Source organism: Bubalus bubalis, chromosome 8 (assembly GCF_019923935.1).
Source record: "Bubalus bubalis isolate 160015118507 breed Murrah chromosome 8, NDDB_SH_1, whole genome shotgun sequence".
In the NCBI taxonomy this organism is placed as follows: domain Eukaryota; kingdom Metazoa; phylum Chordata; class Mammalia; order Artiodactyla; family Bovidae; genus Bubalus; species Bubalus bubalis.
Window position 1 is genome coordinate 31,640,573 of NC_059164.1, and position 22,622 is coordinate 31,663,194.

The 22,622-nt window shown below is 40.3% G+C and overlaps 1 protein-coding gene across 8 annotated transcripts in view; it reads right to left on the bottom strand.

Moving 5' to 3' along the window:
- Positions 1-22,622, bottom strand: part of IGF2BP3 (insulin like growth factor 2 mRNA binding protein 3) — a 146,103-nt gene that overhangs the window by 86,927 nt on the left and 36,554 nt on the right. For 7 of the 8 annotated variants that reach the window (XM_044946539.2, XM_044946540.2, XM_044946541.2 and 4 more), the window contains one exon: positions 17,778-17,826. The exons of the other annotated variant lie outside the window; for it this stretch is intronic. In XM_044946539.2, the coding sequence (XP_044802474.1) occupies positions 17,778-17,826 (49 nt within the window). The remainder of the gene's footprint in view (positions 1-17,777; positions 17,827-22,622) is intronic. 8 annotated transcript variants of the gene reach the window in all.

A 22,622-nucleotide genomic window follows, 5' to 3' on the forward strand; every position in this document is an offset into this window, starting at 1 on the left:
GACATCTAAATGCAAAAGCTGTGTTTGCCTGAGCCTCACAAATTATACTAAAGTTAACACAAAATGCGTTGTAGGTCTGAATGTAAAACATGAGACTATAAAACTTCACAACAGGAGAAAACCTTTATAAAGGTTCCTGAATAAAGTGCTTCTAGACAACATGCCCAAAGTACTAAACATAAAGGGGGAACAGTCAAAGTCAGTAAGTTGGACTCCAGTAAAATTTAAAACTTCTGTTCTGATAAAGAAAAGGGGATGGGAAGAGGAGTAAATATCTACAAATCGCATAGCTGACTAAGGACTTGTATCAAAGGATGAAGAAATCTCAAAACCCAATAAAAAGGAAATAACCTAATTTAGTAGCAACAGACTTAACCAGACATTTCAAAGAGGATATGCAGAAGATAATTTGTACCTGAAAAATTGCTCAACATCACTGGCCACTACAGAAACGTAAATAAACCAAAATGAGATACCACACTATTAGAGCGGCTAAAATAAAAAATATCAACACCAGCATCACCAAATGCTGGTGATGGTGCTGACCACCTGGATCACTCAGATTACTGGTGGGAATGTAAAAACGGTACAGCCACTTTGGAGACCAGTGTCTCAGTTTCCGATAAAGTTAAATGTGTTTATCATATGACACGCACCAAAAACTCTCTAGTTGGTGGTGGGGCAGCTGGGTGTGCCGCCACAAGGCTATCATGAGGCTGCTTTTTTTGGTGTGACAGGATGGTCGTATATCCTGACTGCAAGGACAGAACACAAATATGTACACGGTAAAACTTAAAAAAAAAAAATTATACCCCCAAAAAAGTCCATTTTCAAACATATTTAATTTCGTTCTTTATTACAGTAAATTAGTTGGCAGGAAGACATCAAGAACATGATAGAGTCATAAAGAAAGCCAACAAAACTAACATCTTCCTCCACCCCCTAACCTAAGTCTCTATACATATGTCCTGTCTGACTCCTGAAGACTCCTTTTACATAGGATGAAGAAACCAAGAGCCCCCAGTTTATCTGAACGGCATGTCACTTTCAATGGATTCCAATACTCATTTATTTTAAGGGATGTTAAAAGAGATTTCCTATCCAGTAGTTTGTATCTGACACAGTATGTAAGCTTTCCTGACCATCAATCTTAAAGCTTCCTCTTGGAATCTAGAAAAATGGTACCGATGAACCTATTTGCAGGGCTGCAATAGAGACAATGGAGAAGGCAATGGCACCCCACTCCAGTACTCTTGCCTGGAAAATCCATGGACAGAGGAGCCTGGCAGGCTGCAGTCCATGGGGTCGCTAAGAGTCGGACACGACTGAGCGACTTCACTTTCACTTTTTACTTTCATGCATTGGAGAAGGAAATGGCAACCCACTCCAGTGTTCTTGCCTGGAGAATCCCAGGGATGGGGGAGCCTGGTGGGCTGCCATCTATGGGGTCGCACACAGTCGGACACGACTGAAGTGACTTAGCCTAGCCTTAGCCTAACAGAGACAAAGACAGAGAATAGACTTGCGGGCACTGGGGTGGGGGCAGAGGGTGGGGTGAATTGAGAGAGTAGCATTGAAACATATACATTACCATATATAAAACAAAAAGCTAGTGGGAATTTGCTGTATGATGCAGGGAGCTCAACCTGGGGCTCTGTGACAACTCAGAGGGGTGGGGTGGGATGTGAGGTGGGAGGGAATTTCAGGAGGGAGGGGACATATGTATACCCATGGCTGATTCATGCTGATGTATGACTGAAACCAACACAACACTGTAAAGCAATTATCCTCCAGTTAAAAAAAAATCAGACTTATTTCTCTCCATTGCCTTCTTGGACTCAGTAACTCATCCCTATTTTGGTTATCAAATAAGCCCATGAAAGTGAAAGTGAAATCGCTCAGTCGTGTCCGACTCTTAGCATCCCCATGGACTACAGCCTATCAGGCTCCTTCGTCCATGGGATTTTCCAGGCAAGAGTGCTGGAGTGGATTGCCATTTCCTTCTCCAGGGGATCTTCCCGACCCAGGAATCGAAGCCGGGTCTCCCGCATTGCAGGCAGATGCTTTACCGTCTGAGCCATTAGCCATCTGTAAATAAGCCCATATTCATCCTTAAAATACACTCAACCTTAGCTTCCAATTAAAGTATTTAAGTTATATCCCATTAAGAAAAGGGTCTTAACGATGAAACAGAGATCCTCTGAAGAAGATAAAAAATAAAAGTTACCTACAAGGCTATCACACTACGGTCAGCGTTTTGATTTTTGCTCTTCTGGGCTTGTCCTTTTACAGATGATCTTAGATGGTTTGTATGAGTAAATTAAGCATTCTTCATTTTTTCAATATTTTGAAATAGGTTACTCATTTTCTCCTTAAAGTGAAGTTTTCACTATTGTTTTGTTTGTTTTTTGTTTATTTATTTATTCTTTTGGCCATGACGAAATTTTATTCTTTTGGCCATGAGATCTTCATTTCCCGACCAGGGATGGAACCAGGGCCACCACAGTGAAAGTGCCAGTCCTAACCACTGAAGCGCCAGGGAATTCCATTCACTATTGTTTAAAAAATAAACCCTCACTGGGTGGTGGGGGGCACACACAAATGTCCCATTAAATTACAGGCTAACTCGCACACCTCATTTTGATGATCTTCACTGAGTTTGATCCACTTTTGTACATATCACAGAATTAACAGAACAAAACTCACCTTTGATTCAGTTCAACTGCTCTCTAATGACCATCACAAGAAAGGAAAACCTCAATGTGGGACTAGGAGTTTTGTTTTGTTTAAATATAACTCTGTGCTTTCAAAAACAGGAAGGAAAAAAAAGTAGAGGGAGGAAAAAAGGGAAAGCCTATATGAGGGGAAGAAGCCCCGTGCCCTTCCCCCATACTTAGCCCTATGTGTCCATTTCACCTGGCTGTTCCTGGTTTGGATATTTTATAATAAAATGGTGTTAGCAGCAAGAGGTAGGAGGCAGAGGTAGAAAGGGGAGGGGGAGCTCAAAGTACTACATGGGACACAAGGTGTGACCCTCAACCTTATTCCTAACTCAACTCCCACCAGAGGTTTTGGGGTTTTGGGGGGTTTTGTTTTGGCTTTCTTTTTCAATTCAAGCTACTTGGTAATCTCCTTGGTTTGTGACTGCCTTCTTCTAAATTACCAGAAGGCCCCTCTACAATAAGATGGCTACAACATAAAAAGCTAGAATTCAACTTGTTCTCCCACCATTTCTACTTTGAAAAGTTCTGTGCCAAGGATGCCAGTCACTGAGGATAAATCTGTCTCCTGAGGCATAAAAAATATGTATTTGGTCTTCATCCCTGGTTCCCAACACACAGATCCTTTAGTTTCCTGAATGACAGAAGTGACGAGGAGTATCTTTCACCCTGATGAGCCGTGTCTCAGTGGACCCCTAGACAGCTTCAGGATGAGGGACTGGTCATCAGAAAGACTAAGGCACAACTGGAGGTTCAGAACTTACATTCTCACTTCTCCACCCCTGGCAAGAGGAGAGGTGCTGGAGATCGGGTTAATCAGTAACGGCCAATGACTTCATAAATCACACCAGTGTAAGGAAGTCTCCACAGAACCCTAAAAGGACAGGGCTTGGAGAGCTTCTGGGCTGGTGACTATGTGGAGATGTGGGGAGAATGCAAACACGGAAAGAGCATGGAAGCGCCACAGCCTCTCTTCACACCCTACACTGTGCATCTCTTCCACTCGGCCGTTCCTAAGTTGTACCCTTCAGAGTAAATCAGTCACAGTAAGTAGCGGACATTCCTGAGTTCTGTGAGCCATCCTAGTGAACTGTCAAAGGGTAGCAGGGTATTGTGGGACCCTCCATCCAGCTTTGTGGTCAGCCAGGAACAACTGTGAGTAGCCTGGGCATTCCTCTGCACCTGGCATCTGAAACAAGGGTGGTCCTGTGGAGTCTGATGCTAAATTGAACAACATCAGAACTGAACTGAATTGTTAAGACACTTAAGTTGGTTTTGGAGGAACAAAGAAGTGGTACTGGAAAGATGCCATGTATTTGATATCAGAAATGTCAAGAAAATGACACAGGTCCTCTGTCTTTATGGCCTCAATCAAGTGGACAAATCTCTTACTTCACACTCCAAGAGTACCATTTTGCACCAAAAACAGCAAGGGTTAGGTCAGTGCTTTTAGAGCTCTTGGTACATTAAAACAAAGATCTATTGGATCCTGTGCAAATAAAAGATTACAAAGCTTTAACATCTTTAAAGCTTTTTAAAAGTCACTTTTTTTGGCTATGGAGCATTAAAGTTTGGATAACTATTACACTATTTCCCACCCACAAGTAGTTAACTTCTTTTCCTCTCAGTGGTTTTTCATGGGGTAGCATTTATTCCTAATCACCAATCTAAACTTGAAGCAGTATAGCAATCATGTAAATCAGAAACAGAGACTTACCAATTATTTTTTCTTTAATCTCCTATGACTTGAAGTGAATACTACTGAAACTGAAAACTTCTTTTTTATGACCTTTCCTGTTTACAACCATAAGCAATCTGTTTGTGGTTGTGAGTAGTTTAATGTAATTCAGACAGAAAAGGGCCAACTGTTTTCGCTGGAAGTATTACAGGACTCATCTGCAGGTTGTGAAATTGAAAGAGCTTGGCACTTGGCAACTTGGCCAACCAACACAACTTGGCACTAACACAGCATCTTAAAATTAGTGTTCAGGCACCTCTAAAAATTATCTTACAGCTTGGGAACACATGAACAGCAGCCCTCCATGGACACTCCTCCACAGGATGGTTGTGCCTACAGGCTGTTTTCCCTATTTACACATGGTGAGATGCTTTCGATGGCTGACTTAGAGGTGAATCCTCCACAGGGTAGTAGTCAGGAAAGAAAACCAAACCAAAGGAAGCATGGCATTGGGAGTGGAGGAGGGGTGCTTACCACCACCCGGTGCCCTGTGGTCAGACAGCAACAGCGAGAAAGAGAATCAAGGATAACGTCAAGGCCAAGCCCAAATGACCTAAGCAATATTACATTTCACAGAGAAAGCAAAGCAACGATTCAAGAGAGAAGATTCGATTTTAGACACCTTAGTTGAATGGATATTTAAGTAAATGTTTGCTTCCAAATAGCAAAAACAAAGACAGTAGAAACAAGTGGAATTTCTCAGAGAGAAAAAAACAAAAGAGTGTATAGAACTGTTCACATTTAAGATGGAGAAGCATGGGACTTCCCTGGTGGTCCAGTGGTTAAGACTCCGAGCTTCCAATGCAAGGAGTGCAGGTTCACTCCCTCGTGGGGGAACTAAGATCCTGCATGCAGCTCAGCGTGGCCAGAAAAAAAAAAAAAAAAAAAGAATGAAGAAGCACATGTCGGGGAATAATACACAAGAGTAACCACGACTAAAGCCTGCAGGGAGAGGAACTGAACATAAATGCTGCAAGAAAATGAATGACCGAGGAAACGTCAATGGATGTTGTCCCAAGGGATGTGATCACACTATGATCTCTAAACACCATTGCCCAAGACAGCAGGCTTTTTGGAGCAAGGGCTTATTCCAGTCCTTGCAACAGGAAATGTACAAGACAAACTTGGAATTTCTTAAACCAACAATCGAGGAAGCTATCAACTAGTAAGGAGGCATCAGGAGGACGGGCCTCTCAGGACTGGATAATCTGATCATCAGTAAGAACGATTCTAGTAATTTTGAAAGCCATGTATGTTTCAACTCATGAGCTCACAACTACACACAAAACCTCATTGGTTCAAAAACAAAAACAACTCATTGGTTATCCCTGTAGGATGCCAAGGCACCCAATGTTTTAAGGCAGTAAATGAGTGGAAAGAATCAACCATTTTCCCTCTCTCCTACACAGACTATTTCTGTTGTTCAGTTGCTCACTCGTGTCTGACTCTTTGCAACCCCGTGGACTGCAGCTCACCAGGCTTCCCTGTCCTTCACATCTCCCGGAGCTTGGTCAAACTCATGTCCACTAAGTCAATGATGCCATCCAACCATCTTCTCCTCTGTCATCTCCTTTTTGTCCTGCCTTTAATCTTTCCTTCAATAATTCCATAGCTAATAAGGACAAGTTCCTCTATACAAATGCATTCTAACTAATATATGAAGAAACAGTAGAATTAGAGTATTACCATCTTACAGCCACATAGTATTGAATCTAAGCAATGATCAATGGCATTTCACAACCCCAAAATGCAAATTATGTTTAAGCAAGCCAAAAGTGAACTTGATTCTAATCCAAGTCCCACAAGGGTCAGAGGAACGTGTAAAGTGACCACACACGGATATAGTTCAGCAAAGAATGCGAAACATTCTAAAGAATAAAACCAACTTCAACAAATACACTACACCCTCCCCCCAAAAGATGAACCTATTAACTGTCTTAAAAAAGATCCTATTTGGATCCTGACTCAAAAAATTTTTATAAAAGATAATCAAGGAAATATGATTAGATTTGATATGTAAGAGTTACTATTCATTTAACACATGAATTTTTTAAAGAGACTGTTAAGGACTGAATTATATCCATCCTCCCCAAAATCCATAGGGTGAAGTCTTGATTTCTAGACTGTATTCCAAATACAATTCAATTGTATTTGGAAATAGGATATTTACAGAGGTAGTTGAGGTCATTAGGATGGTCCCTAATCCAATATAGCTGGTATCCTTATAGAAAGGAGACATCTGGGGACTTCTCTAGTGGCCCAGTGGTTAAGACTTTGCCTTTCAACACAGAGGGTACATGTTCAATCCCTGGTCAGGGTGCTGAGATCCCACATGCCTTGCTGGCCAAAAAAAAAAAAAAACAAAACCATAAGGCAGAAGCAGTATTGTAACAAATTCAATAAAGACTTTAAAAATGGTTCAAATCAAAAAATCTTAAAAAAAAAAAAAAAGAGAGAGAGAGAAAGAAATCTGGACGGACACACACACAGCAAAACCATGTGAAGGCTGGATTTACAGTGTCACAAACCAAGGAACTACCCGATCAGAAAGGCCTTTAACAAATCCTTCTCTCACGGCCCTCATGCATGCGTGCTAAGTACACTTTAGCCCTGTCCGACTCTTTGTGACCCCATGGACTGTAGCCTGCCAGGCTCCTCTGTCTATGGGGATTCTCCAGCTAAGAATACCAGAGTGGATTGCCATGCCCTCCTCCAGGGGATCTTCCACAGGGATTGAACCTGTGTCTTAGGCATCTTCTGCATCTTAGGCAGGCAGGTTCTTTATCACTAGTGCCATCTGATATCAGACTTCCAGCTTCCAGAAGTGTGAGACTGAAGACTTGTTGTTTAAGCCACCCAGTGTGTGGTGTTTTGCAGCAGCCCTAGCAAACTAATACAGAGACATTAACTTTTAGAGATGAAGTCAGTGTTTACTGAATTAAGTGATGGGATGTCCAGGATGTACTTCAATAATCTGGGCAAAGACGGAAGAAGCTATAGAGTTATTTAAAAAAGGAAGAGACTGGGACTTCCCTGGTGGTCTAGTGGTTGGGAATCCACCTTGCAATGCAGGGGAGCACAGGTTTGATCCCTGGTCAGGGAACTAAGATCCCACATATCTCAGGGCAACTGAGCCCTGCCACTGGAACTCCTAAGCCCAAGCCACAACTAGAGAGTCAGTACACGGCAACGAAAGATAACTTCGTAGCACAACTGGGACCCACCTGACTCGGCCAAATGAATAATAAATACTTTAAAAAGAGAGACTGACTGTACATTGATAATGGTTGCAAAGTATCGTCGATTTAGCCTTTTTGTTTGATATTTTTCATAATAAAAAGCTTATATAAAGGACCTGGAGACCTTTGAGATGACCATCTCAGAAGAACTATGAAGCACAGGACACAATTCCAGACATCACATGCAAGGGCAGAGCAAACACAGATAGGGAGCTGGTTAGGACCAGAACACATGCCTCGTACACCAATCATCCAGGGCTCACAGGCGAACACTGGTATTCCCCGAACAACTTGCACCAGCTCATTTTAAACAAGGCAGAGTCTGGGCCCTCCCAGAGCAACGATGCATGAAGAACTCTATTGTCTACAGGTGGCTAAACAGAACAGTTTACCAATAACTTCCCCAAATAATCTGAGCCCATTCATTGCACATAACCATGTATTTCCTCCAGACCCAGGGAAGATCCAGTTTCTATTGGGTTCACTGTCAAACTTTCAGGGCCATATTTGCTATGAAAGCAAATAAGTGATGATCATTTCAAGAAATAGAAACTTACCTTTCAGGGGAAGTGTTCTGTTTGAGTAACCTGATTAAGAGCAGAAACTCTACCACTTTCCAGCTGCATGACCCTGGGCAAATTACTTCACCTCTCTGACCTCAGCTGTCTCATCTGTAAAGTAAGATCATGGGACTGTGGTGAAGATTAAAACAAGTTATTCAGCAGATCAGGACCAGAAATACCGGCACGTTAGTGCTCAGTAAGTGTCAGTGGTTTATTGGCCAGTCCTCAGAGTCAAGCCATGGGGAAGAAAGATCACCTGGCAGCGTCAGTGGTCTCAGTTGCCTGCTACATCCCTTCAAAATTATTTGATCGACGTCAACTACTTCTAACAACTCTTCGTACTCAAATTCACTGAAGCCATGATGATTCTTCAAACCATCCAACAAAACCTCCTCTTTCAGGACTTCCCTGGTGGTCCAGTGGCTAAAGTCTCCGTGTTCCCAACGTAAGGAGCCTGGGTGCAATCCCTGGTCAGGGAACTAGATCCCACAGGCCGCAGCTAAGAACCAGTGCAGCCAAATACATAAATACAATACTGTTTTAGAATACACTTCCTCTTTTGGGTTGCTAGGTCCAATTCCAACATGGGAGGGGGTGTTTCCCACACCACCAATAACCAATTCTCAGACACTAGATGCGTGTCCGATCGCTCAGCTCAATTCTGACACTTTCTCAATTCTGACACAGGTAGATAGAACCTGGCTCGCAGGTTAAGGGTTCAGTCCCACAAGACTGCCCTCCACCCTTCAGAGGCCAATTCCCCAGGTTGTCCAGACCAAACAGCTATGGATATATTTCACATTAATGCCTATGACTTCTTGCTCAGTTCATGCTTAAATGTAAACCCCAAGTTTCTACAGGTATTTTTTTGCTGTTTGAGTTAAAGGACCTCACCTTGTTACGTTGTTGATTATATTTAAGATGCTTTGGTCTCATCTAATTTTTGTATGGCATTCATTTGCATACCCCTCATGGACCACGCAGCACCAAACCACACTGACCAGGGCACCAAACAGGACTCAGCATTATGAGAGATGAATATGAATGACAAATCCTGTGCTTTTAAGGACATCAGCCTTCACTGGGGACTTCACCTCACAGACTCCAAGGCCCCTGCCTAAGTTTCTTCATTTGGAAGTCACCCCACCCAAACCTAGTCTCTCAGGCAGTCGGGTTCCCAGCACACAGTCATCCAAGGCTTCCCATGAAGGAGTGCTATGAGTTATTTCTATGCCATGCTAATATTCTATGCTATGCTTCTAACTATGCTATTATTTATTTCCCCCCAGACTAGTTAACAAGGCGTCACTACTTTCTTGCTTCCTTCCTTGTTTCTAAATAAAGACCCTTTTGTTTTCCCTTCTTCTGCCAGCACCCAGCATAATGACATTGCTATTTCTATATCCCAGTAGTGAATTCAGGGAGGTCTCCTAATATCAGTCTTTCTTACAGAAAGACTTTCTTACAGTCTTTCTTTCAGAGTCCACACAGAAAGAAAGAGTCTTCACTGAGATGTTACCAGCTTTAAGAAACTGTTATTAATCATATGGAAATTTCTGACATCTACACCTCACCCTCGTTAGTAAGCATTTCTCCATTAGAAGTACCTGCCTCATCCTACAAGAAGATGTCTGATCAGAGTGTATTTTTCGGTACAGTCTGAAATGCGGGCATCTCTCTGAAGTTCGAGCCCTTTTACCACAGTGGCCAGGACTCACTTTGGTGTAATTTACAGGGAAGTTTCGCCTTTTCATACTACATCTTACACTAATGCCACACTCCCCACCCCCGAATTTCAGAGGAAAAAAAAGTCTTTTAATCACTGAAGGAAGCAAGGCTTTCTAACATTCCCTATGCCCTAGAAGTCAAGTTTCTCCAAACCAGGAGGTACGTTCAAACTAACAAGCCTAAGTGTTTCAATACAGAAAGTGTTTAGTACAATCCTAGGTCCCTACAGAAAAAGCCTTTCAAGATTTCTGACAAGATCCACTTACTGCCAAAAACTGCTTTAAGCTTACACAGAAGAACCAAAGAGACCTTTGAAAGAGAAATTAAGATGACTCTGCTGAGAAAAAAAAAGCAAAGAATATCTTATATTACAATGTTCAACTTAAAACTTTGGGCTTTTATTTTCAGTGTACTGGCTACTTGCTTTCCATGCCAAGAACCAGAGGCTAATCCAGTGCTATGTCAGAAGCCTGGATGCAAGCTGAGGATGCTTTAGCTATGAAGGGGCCCCCCTTTACTTCCCTAGGTTTAGACCAGGAGACAGCTCCTACTTCCTTTATTCCATCACACCAGACAATGAACGTGGCAGAACAATGAACTTTACACTGTGGAAACCTTTTCAGAGTTTCTTCCTGAAATATTCATCTTCTCACCTCAATGAAGTCCAGGAAATATCTGATATCTGGGCCTTGAGATAAAACCAACTTATATTCTTCATTTTCCAGCAAATTGTAATTTTCTTTTTTTTAATTTTTCTTAATTAATTTACTTTAATTGGAGAATAATTACTTAACAATACTGTGGTGGTTTTTGCCATACATTGACATGAATCAGCCACGGGTGCACATGTATCCCCCCTCCTAAAACCCCCTCCCACCTCCCTCCCCACCCCATCCCTCTGGGTTGTCCCAGAGCACCGGCTTTGAGTGCCCTGCTTCACACATAGAACTTGCACTGGTCATCTATGCATTCCCCATCAGTATTTGTCAGATCACATATTCAAAATCCTGCCTCCAAAAATACAGTCACTCCAGGCAAGAGCAGACCATTACCCAACAGCTCAGTGTATTTTCCCAGACAATAACCTCTGTGAAAAAACATTATTCTACTTTCAATACGTGACCCCCAAATAAGAACCTAACTTGCCCTTTACTATAGACACTTCATTTAGGTAATTAATGGGTCTTACACTTCCCTTCAAGGGAGGTCTCCTCTTTTAACATGTTGTAAGTACTAGTAACCTTGACTGGAGAGTAGTATTACGATAGTAAGATTAGGAGTAACTGTAAGAAGCCCTTTCCTGAGGCCTTGGCAATTTACTTTTTAAATGAAGACAGACACTCCTTAAACTCAGAAAATGGGACCAATTTAAGACATTGAGATAGGCAAAAGAAAAAGGATTCTCAAGGAGTTTGTTTATAAAGTCAAGTGCTCTGCTAGGGCTCTATCCCCTCCTCACCTCTTTGGTGTTTGCCAAGGAACCCTTAAATCCTTGTCCCATAAATCATGTCTATGTCTCTTGAGGCATCTGAGGATCCAGATCTGTCCACCATCAAGACCTATCTTTAGAGGAGCCCTTCCAGTTCTGGTCACATCACAAATCTACTCTTCAAGTACTTTAGCCAAGAGGGTGGCTTGAATATCACATAATTTTGAATATGTGATCTGAAAAATACTTCAGAAATGCACACTTTAAAATTACAACTTGCTGGAAAATGCAGAATGTATGTTGCCTTTGCCTCAAGGCCCAGATGCTTCATTGAAAGATGAGTAGATCAAGAGGATGTGATTCATGTACACAACGGAATATTACTCGGCAATAAAAAGGACGGAAACTGGATCATTTGAGGAGACATGACAGAACTAGAGTCTGTCATGCAGAGTGAAATCAGGGGTGGGGGAGTGGGGAGGCAAACATCATATATTAGCCTACAGATGTGGAATCTAGAAAAATGGTACAGATGACCTTATTTGCAGGGCAGAAACAGAGACACAGATGTACAGAACAGGTGTATAGATACCAAGGGGTGGGGGGTGGGGGTGGATAAATTAGGAGATTGGGATTGGCATATATATATAGTTGATACTATGTATACAATAGATAACTAATGAGAACCTACTGTATAGCACAGGGAACTCTACTGAATGCTCTGTGGTGACCTAAATGAGAAGGAAATTCAAGAGAGAGGGGATATATGTGTACGTAGAGCGGATTCACTTTGCTGTACAGCAGGAACTAACACAACATTGGAAAGCAACTATGTTCCCCCAAAAAATAATTTTACTAAGTCAACTGGTTTAAATAAAAAAGGCCACAGGGTGGGGGGTGGAGAGGAAACAGTTTCTCCTAGTTCCCTTCTACATCCCACATACTTAGGGGAAAAAACAAACCTACCTCTTTGGCTCAGAGGTTAAAGCATCTGCCTGCAATGCGGGAGACGTGGGTTTGATCCCTGGGTCAGGAAGATCCCCTGGAGAAGGAAATAGCAACCCACTCCAGTATTCTTGCCTGGAGAATCCCATGGACAGAGGAGCCTGGTGGGCTACAGTCCACGGGATCACAAAGAGTCGGACACGACTGAGCGACTTCATTTTTCACTTTCACCTCTCTGGCAGCAGGTACTTCTAAAAGTTAAGTTTCCCATATTTTACCTACTAAAACACATTAGTGAAACATTTAGCCACTCCAGAGTCCTTGAGTGCACTTTATCATCATCCAAAACAAAATGGCTAGAAATCATTTAGCCCCAGCATGACGCACAAGGCATGCAGGATCCGAAGAACCCGAGTCCCCCTGTGTCATTCGGTAGAATATAGTGGTGTAAAGACACTATAAATAAGAAATAGAAAGTAAGCTATCACAGTGGTATAAGGATCACTAACAATCCAGTTATAGACTTTATAAAGCGCCTCAGAGCATCATGGTCCCAGATCTGCCACTTCTTTGAGGACCTCACAGAAAACGGCCCAGAAGAGCACCAACAGCATAGGCGAGGGATTTTTGCTTCTGAGATGGAGCTCTGACTGGATATTAAGCTCTCAGTTCCAAATTCACCTTTCAACTCTGCGATGCTGGGGGCTGGGACTTTGCACCCTGTTGCACCTTTGTCAGTGGTTTCTCACTGGTTTCTGCTGATTGAAGGCACTAGAAGAGGGACATCCCTGGTGGTCTAGTGGCTAGGACTCCATGTTCCCACTGCAGAGGGCGTAGGTTCGATCCCTGGTTGAGAAACTAGATCCCACGTGCTGCAACTAAAAACCTGGCAGAGCCAAATACATACATACATATATAAAAATTTAAAATATCCAAAAAAGAAGGCACTAGAGGGAAAATGGAAGGCAGAAGAAGAAATGGCACATGTTCTTCCCCATTAATCAGCTGTTCCTCTCAGCATCGTCCTAACAGCAATGGGTTTCAGACTCCAGATGCTCTGGGCATCCCCAGAACCAGCTTCATCACCTCCCTTCTTCCCCATCCCCAGCACCAGCCACGGCCAGGGAGCATCCCTTTGCTCATTCTCAGTTACTTAAGCCCTTCGTTCCAGCTTCTGGTATCTCATAACCTCAACCTCTTCCCTTGGCCCCTGTCTTCGCACTCAGCCTCAGGGTGTAACTGCTCTCTACAGCCAGTATCTATGTGTTCCATCTTTGTTCGTTCAGCACTTGTGTAACTAGCACTTGTGTAACTCTGCACACTAAATTCCTCTTGGTGTGATATCTAGTGGTCTTCTGTGTTGTGCTGTAGGCTGGATCTGAGTTAAGCACAAGAACTTAAAGCTGGGAGGAAATGAATTCGTTGTTCATATCATAGCAAAAATGTAGCATGCACTTACATGTACTAAGCATTTTTTAAGGGCTTAAGCATATATAATCCTTCTAATGTCCACAGCAATTCAATGAAGTGGCTATTATTATCCCCATATTAGAAAGGAAGAAAATGAGACTAAAAGAATTTTTTAAAAATCACTTCAGACATCCCCTAACTAGTAAGTAGTGGAGCTGGGATACAATTCTGATTCCAAAAGCCTTTTGCAAAAAACTGAGGCTTTTCAAGATATTCCATGCTGCTCCTTCAAGACTGTTTACAAGGTTCACAAATAACTTAGTTCAGGTGTATGATTGCTTTTTTGTTATCCTCAGAAGTCTCATTCCTTAACAGTCCCCTTCCCTTTTAATATGCTATTGCTCGATGAGTAAATAATGTCATCTGTCCTGTACAATGTCCCATATACTGGAGTTGGCTATTATGTTTCTTATGGCATCATTTCACCTGTGCCTCTCCCTTCCATACTTTTTAGAAACTCAAAGTCAGATTGACATTGAATCCCACTTAAACCTTTATTTTTTTAACAAGAGTACTTCATCTGTGTTGCTATATATTTCCTATTGTATCAAGTCAGGAAGTATGCAATGTCTGGTCATTCCCTATAGTGATTCTAAGACTAATTAGTGGAGTCAAAGTCTAACTTCTCCATTGTAGAGCGAGTCCAAACCTGTAAGTGCAAAACCATCACCTTCTATAAGGCTTTGGCATGAGACAACCGCCACAGTCAGGGTGTACAAATCAAATTTTACACAAAGTGACTCCTCGGAATAATGGAAATAAAAATGAAAATAAACAAATGGGACCTACTTAAACTCAAGAACTTTGCACAACAAAGGAAACAATAAACAAAACGAAAAGACAATGCAGATTGGGAGACAACATTTGCAAATGATGTGAGCAACATGGGATTAGTCTCCAAAATTTATGAACAGTTCATGATGCTTCACAGCATCAAAAAACCCAATAAACAAATGGGCAGAAGACCTAAATACATATTTCTCCAGAGAATATACAGAGCTGACCAAAAGGCACATGAAAAAGTGTCCAACATCACTAATTATTAGAGAAATGTACATCAAAACTGCAATGCGATACCACCTCACACCAGTCAGGATGGCCATCATCAAAAAAACCCACCAGCAATGCTGGAGAGGGTGAGAAGGAAACCCTCCTACTCTGCGGGTGGGAATTAAATAGATGCAGCCACTGTGAAGAACAGCACAGAGCTCCCTAAGAACTAACGGCAGAGCTGCCACATGACCCTGCAATCTCACCCCTGCACGTATGTCCAGAGAAGCACATGATCCAAAAGAGTATATGCACCCCAGTGTTCACCGCAGCACCATTTACAATAGCCCAGACATGGCAGCAACCCAGATGTCCATCAACAGAGGAATGGACAAAGATATGGTACATATATACATATGGAATATTACTCAGCCATTAAAAAGAATGAAAAATGCCATTTACAGCAACACAGATGGACCTAGAGATTGTCATACTGAATGAAGTCAGAGGAGGAGAACTATCGTATGACATCCCTTATACGTGGAAATCTAAAAAGAAAGGATACAAATGAAAGAGACTGCTATATTTAAAATGCGTAACCAGCAAGGACCTATAGTATAGCACAAGGAACTCTGCTCAGCGTTATGTGGCAGCCTGGACGGGAGGTGAGTGTTGGGGAGAATGGATGTGTGTGTGTACGGCTGAGTCCCTTCGATGTTCACCTGGAACTATCACAACATTGTTAATTGGCTATACCCCAGTATAAAATAAAAAGTTTGAAAACAAAGACCCTCAAAAACCTGACTCCTCAGAAAGGAAATAACAGATGGTGTTCATTCAAGTCTTCAAGGAAAGCAAAAATCCCAACAGTTCATCCTACTTCTGACAAACCCTCAATAAATTTTGTTAATCAGTATTTCAAACCACTCTTTAAATTTCAAAGGGATCAAAGGTCAAGAGTTTCAAAGTCTAGTTCCATGCTTCTTTAAATTCTGTATCTGTTCTTACTTAGTTCTTTGAACCCTGTGGGCCCATATTTGCCTAATTGAAAATGGAGATAATGTCTCCAACTTTACTTCACCTCAAAGGACTATGGGGAGGGAAAATGAAATATAAAAGAAAAAGTTAGATATGACAAATAAAGATTTATTATCCGAGATTAAATTTTACCCAGAATAAGGAAGAATGCAATGAACTGAAAGCTTGAGAAGCCACCAAAAGTACAATCAACAATGCTTGAGAATCCACTGCGATCCAAATTTGAAGCAACAGGATGGATGAATTATAAGGCAACAACCACTGCCTACAGATGATATGCTAGTACACCAGTAACTCACTTAAAAGTGGCTGCCACCACTTGACTCTTTCGTCGAAAGCTATGTCACACCAGATATAGTTCCCAGATAGAAAATCACATTTAACGCTGCCCAGGTTAAAATGAAGAGATTAATGAATACAGATGCCACTACTATAAATAAACTAACAAGGACCTCCTGCATAGCACAGAGAATTATATTCAGTATCTTATAATAACCTATAGGGGCTTCCCTGGTGGCTCAGTGGTAAAAAAAATCCACTTGTCAATGAAGAAGTCACGGGTTTGATCCCTGGTGGGTGAAGATACCCTGAAAGAAATGGTAATCCACTGCAGTATTCTTGCCTAGAAAATCCAATGGACAGAGGAACCTGGCAGGCTACAGTCCATAGGGTTGCAGAGTCGGACACAACTCAGTGACTAAACAACAACAAAATAACCTATAACAGAAACTAATCTGAAAAAGAATATGTATGTATATATGTGTGTGTGTATAATACTGAATCACTTAGTTGTATACCAGAAACGAATGCAACATTGTAAATCAACAATACTTCACTTTAAAATAAATTAATAAAAATTGGGATTAAACCAGTAATCTTGATACCATAACATTCGATTCAGGGACCCACCCTTCAAGATACTGAATTTCCTAAACAAATGTTAAACTAAAACAAGAAAATGCATTGAGTTTAACCTAAGAAGTCACTGATTCTGTCTACAAAATATACCTTTTATACATTATGTAACTTGAAAAATGTTCAGGACAGACCAAAGAATCAAGTCCTCCTGCAAAGATTAAATTCAGTAATACTGTTCTGAAAATACATGTGCTGCAAAATACTGTGAGCATAAGCGATCTGTTACCAACTAGGACTTGGAGACCCAACTCAAATCTTTTAACCATTCTTTGCATTTTGATGATGGTTATAGTTCAGAGACTCTTCAAATGTCATTTTAGAAAACTAATGTTAAACACACAAACCTAGTTACTCCTGATTTTTATATTAAAAATACATAAAAGCTGAGCAGTTTTCCCTGCACTACCATCTCCGAAGTAGGTTTTAAGAATTTTCACATTCCATTATCTGAAAGAGTCAACAGACATTTTCTTTTATCTTTTCAGCTACTGAGTTCTCAAATTCTCACCTTGACATCATCAACATAGTTTGGAAATTGCTGACACAGGCTATTCAACTGTGCTAAAAGATTTGGGTTTATATACAGTTACCACAGTGCCACCATCTGAGCAAAAGAAAGCACAGTAACATTTTAAAATAAAGCATAAATAGCAGTATTTATCTTTTTAAAAAAGACTGCCAGAGAACTTCATATTTAAATACAATGAGCAAAACTCATAGAAAGATCTCAAACAAGATTCTGTGGGATGTGATTGAATGACGAAGTTTGCCCAGTTATACCAGAACCTATTTCAATTTCTTAAAGTATCTCAAAGAGCAGATTGTTTTCAAAGAAGTAATATACTCTTACAAAGAAAAGCCCAGTGCAAGACAAAGACCATAATAGAGAAGGATTGTGTTCAAGCACATCCAAGAGGTGGAAAGAGGAGGAAAATCTTCGGAAAAACTATCAACAGGCTTAGATACTAAAATCTTAGTTTTAAACATAGAAGTTCTTACCTCCCACTGTAAATGAGGCGGGATATTTCGTATCTGAAGTTTCCGAATCCTGCAGAAGAATTAAAATGTTTTTTAAAAGAAAACAAAAAAAAAAAAACATAAAAGCAAAAGATATTTATAGCCAACATGGATGTTTTGAAACTACCTAAGATATATTTATTAACTACATACCAATATATACTAAGAAAACACAGCCCAAGAAAGAAAAAGGAGACCAAGTTAATCACAAGATGCACACTGAGACCACTAGAAACCTAGCATCATTGGATTGTTGTGGCTTACTCTAAAAGCCACTAAAACTGGCAGATACAATGTGTGAACACATTTCATCTAATGACTGTATGCTAAGTTCAAACCCTTTAGCCTCAAAGCAAGCATCCCAGAACACAAAGCCTTAGTCCAGATGTTCTTAATCTGAGATCACAGCCAAAGGATTCATGGACAGAATTCAACGAAGGTGGACAGGAGCAGTGGGGTGCAGAGGGGTGGGGGTCACATTTATTTTCACTATCCCCTAAGTGATATTTAGCCGCCTTCAATAGTGAATGTTGGCATTAAACCACAGTAGAATTACATGGCTTGTACTCTTGACATTAAAATAAGTCAGGCATTTTCATTTTACATTAAGGTGTTGCAGATCTTGTATATTCACTACTGTGATAGTTTGCTGTGCTGCTAGAACTTGTTACTTATGTATGTTAAGAAACACATGTTATTATTAGCTTTAACATTTTCTAACTGTATTTCAAAATAATTTCCTTTATAATCCTATGTGCTTTATTTTATGCATTTAAAAATATTCCAAGAGGTCCACACATTTCAGGCTGCCAAAGGAATCCAGGGTACAAAAAAAAACATTAAAACCCCCCCACCTGAGTTTCAATGCCTACACATATTCCTATATATATATACTATGTATATAGAACACAATATATACTTTGTAAAATAATAAAAACTATTATACTACACACCTCCTGCTCTTCTACCCCCTCCTCAAAACTATCCGAGTAAGAGAGGAAGGATGGAAAGAAGGAAGCAACACAAATTATGTTGAGACTGTACTCTGGACACCAATCACCCTCTTACAAGGGAAAGGAATTTAAAGTCAACGAGCTATTTTTTAAAAAGAGACTAGCAACTGGGCATGACATCTCAAGCGAAATAATTAACCTCTAGCTCTACAGTCAGTTTCCCTTTCCAGGCCAATGATCCGCTTCTAGGGACCTCAGCGCAGACTACATTGATACCACAGTTCTTTCCCGCTCATCACAAAACTTCAATGAACGCCACCCACACCGCCCATCCCCTCGCTGCTGTTCAGTCGCGAGGTTGGGTCCTGGCGATCCCATGGGCTGTGGCCCGCCTTTAGGGAACGCTAAATTAGCATGTAAATTAGCCAAACTCAGGTATGTCCTGCTTGTAATCATAAAATAGAGGATAAAGGGAAAATCATTTTTACATTATTTTTATTAGATAGTAAAACAAAGCATAATCACCAAGGGCAAAGTATCAGAGATAGTGAGAGAATGTCAATTTAAGAAAACATTTTCAAACACCGTGTAGTCTTAGATTTTACACATCCTATCCTGGAATTTGTTTAAAAGATAAATCGTGTGCTAATAACTGTTAAAGCTGCTGGAGGCATACTGTATCTCTGTCTTTGTATAAGTTTTATATTCTTCTATAAAAACCTTAAAAAAACACACCCTAATAAAAGTATTCCTAAAACACAGATTTCAAATCTTCCATGTACTGCTTTAGCAAGCAGAAAAGTTACTCACATTGTGTAAATATTCAGCCTGGGTAACTAAGAAGTAAGAATTATTTACTACACATTTGCAAGTACTAATCTGTCTTAATCAAGCAACTGACACATTAAGAAAAAACAGCACAATGTTAAGAAACCCAGGATTCAACCCTATTGGACTCTGTTTCTGGGTGTATATATATGTGTATATATATTACTAAAGAAATTTCCCCAATGCACACACAAAAGTGTACACAGAGAGTTACGGTCACCAAGCAGGTAATTCTTCTTTATTACAAGAACAAATGCCTACTTCACAAGGCTCCCAAGAATTTCTTTAAACAGGACACCATTTTTTGTTCATTAGAAGTAATCCATTAGCCATGTTTTCCCCACATATTCTCCAAATTGTACATCTGACACCTATTTATTTATTAGAAGTTACACCAGAATAATTATTTCCCTTAACTGTCCAGTTTCCATTATCTGATTCTCTAAAGTTTCACTTTAGACAAACATCAGGATTATTTTCATAAAGTTAGTATTTTGACAGGCTTCCCTGGTGGCTCAGAGATAAAGAATCCGCCTGCAATGCAGGCGACTCATGTTTGATCCCAGGGTCAGGAAAATCCCCTGGAGAAGGACATGGCAACCCACTCCAGTATTACTGCCTAGAGAATCGCATGGACAGAGGCGGCTGGTGGGCTGCAGTCCATGGGGTCTCAAAAAGTTGAACAAGACTGAAGCGACTAAGCACAGCACAGTGTTTTAACATCTAGAACTGTGTTTTCTGACTTTGTTTTCCCAGCTCCCATCTCCCATCTGAGCTTTCAGAACTGGGTTATATTTAAATTAGATTCTAAATATCTAAAAGTCAAGAAAACAGATACTGGTATTTGTTTCTCCTCTGTGATTACCGAATCATTAGCGTTTAATTTTAACTACCAACAAAATAAGCTGGCATTTCACCTCTTCCTAAAACACACCCAAGTATTATTACGAGGATCACACCCCATAGGGGCAGGGACTCGTTAGGCTCTCTTGTTTACTGTCGCATTCACAGCGTGGAACACTGTTTGGCAGCTGAGAAGCACTCAATTGATAGTTAAATTAACATTTGTTATAATACAGAGAGGGGAACAAAAACACAAGACTCACAGATCCACCATGCAGAAACTACTAACATTCCCAATGATTTTATTACAGCTGATGTAATAAAATCATGGTGGGATTACAGTGGGAAGACAGTGGGAATACAGAAAACTACAGTGGGAAGATCAACAGCCCCAGAAACAAGAGAATAAGAAGTTAATCACCTGTGCTATTTCAAAGAAAACTTCCACACAATCTATTTATAAGTTAGTCATATAGAATTTAATTTAAGGCTTTTCTGCCAACAGGGAAAAATGAGGTAAAGTTTAAGTTCTCATTTAACCTTTTTTTTCTTTTTTGGCCTGCCACTCACTCAACCTGTGGGATCCTCGTTTCCTGATCAGGATCAAACTCACACTCCCTGCACTGGAAGCATAGAGTCTTAACCACTGGATCACCAGGGAATTCTTCCATTTAACCTTTCAAAAATGCTTATTATGCTTGAAATAGTTTCTGTAAAATCCAGTACTCACTATTTATTAAAAGTTGGTTTAAGTACAGGATTAAGAGCCAACAGAACTCATATAGACTTCTAAGGGCATCTTTAAAATTTTTAGTAATAAATAGAACAGATTTAAATTGATTTTATACAAATTTTCATATTGACACCAAACTAGAGAAATCATATCAACCTCCATATGCCTGTATCAGTTTATCAAGTATGATTACCTACCTAAATCTTGTTTATTTCTACTCAAATGTGTACCAACAAATCCCACATACACAACCTGTCATGCTATATGTAGTACATCTGGAAAAACCTACTAAAGGACCTTTTTGCTTTGAAAATAACTATCATCATTATAGTTTCTTAAAATGATTAACAAAAATTCCTTAAGAACAGAACATTTTTGGTGATCAGTCACTAAGCTGTGTCCGGCTTTTTGCAACCTCATGGACTGTAGCACACCAGGCTCCTCAGTCTTCCACTATCTCCCTGAGTTTGCTTAAACTCATGTCCACTGAGTAGGTGATGCTATCTAACCACCTCATCCTCTGTCACCCTCTTAGCCCTCAATCTTTTCCAGCCTCAGGGTCTTTGGCCAAAGCATTGGAGCTTCAGCGTCAGTCCCTCCTATTCAGGGTTGATTTCCTTTAGGATTGACTGGTTTGATCTCCTTGCAATCCAAGAGACACTGAAGTCTTCTCCAGCACTACAATTCACAAGCATCAATATTTCAGCACACAGCCTTTTTGCTGAACCAACTGTACACACTTCATCTCACATTATATATGATGACTGGAAAAGCCAGAGGTTTGACGATATAGACCTTTCTCAGTAAAGTGATGTCTCTGCTTTTTAATATGCTGTTTAGGTACAGAATACCCACTCTATTTCCAATTGCTTAATTGCTATCTTTTTACAGTTGATCTGCTTATATCAAGATACCAACAATATGCCCACATGTGTAGAGTAGATGTCTCTTAAGGTCTGTTTGACACAAGAAAATCCCTTCACTCCATTTTCTTGCTATTAATTTGAAGGTCAAGGTCATAAATCTTGTACAAGTAACTCATTCTGGGTTTTATTCACTGCATTCTGAGTCATTTTAAATATTAATAATTGTTTGCTATGTTGAATTTGATATACACAGATGCATAACATCTTTATATTGTTAATACAAAACAAAGACATATATGAATCCACCCACCCAAATAATTAGAACAAGACAATTGAAACTACCATGCTCTTCCCCGATGCCTACCTCCCGGAATGTAACCATATATTCTGTCATTCTCATGTCTTTTAAAATAGTATTTTTACTAACTCTAAGTTTGTCTTTATTCTCATGTCTTTTAAAATTCTGTCATTCTCATGTCTTTTAAAATAGTATTTTTACTAACTCTAAGTTTGTCTTTAAGTTAATCTTTAAGTAGACAAATAGCAAGTAGAATAGCAAGGAGAGATAAGAAAGCCTCTTTGCAACCCCATACAGTCCATGGAA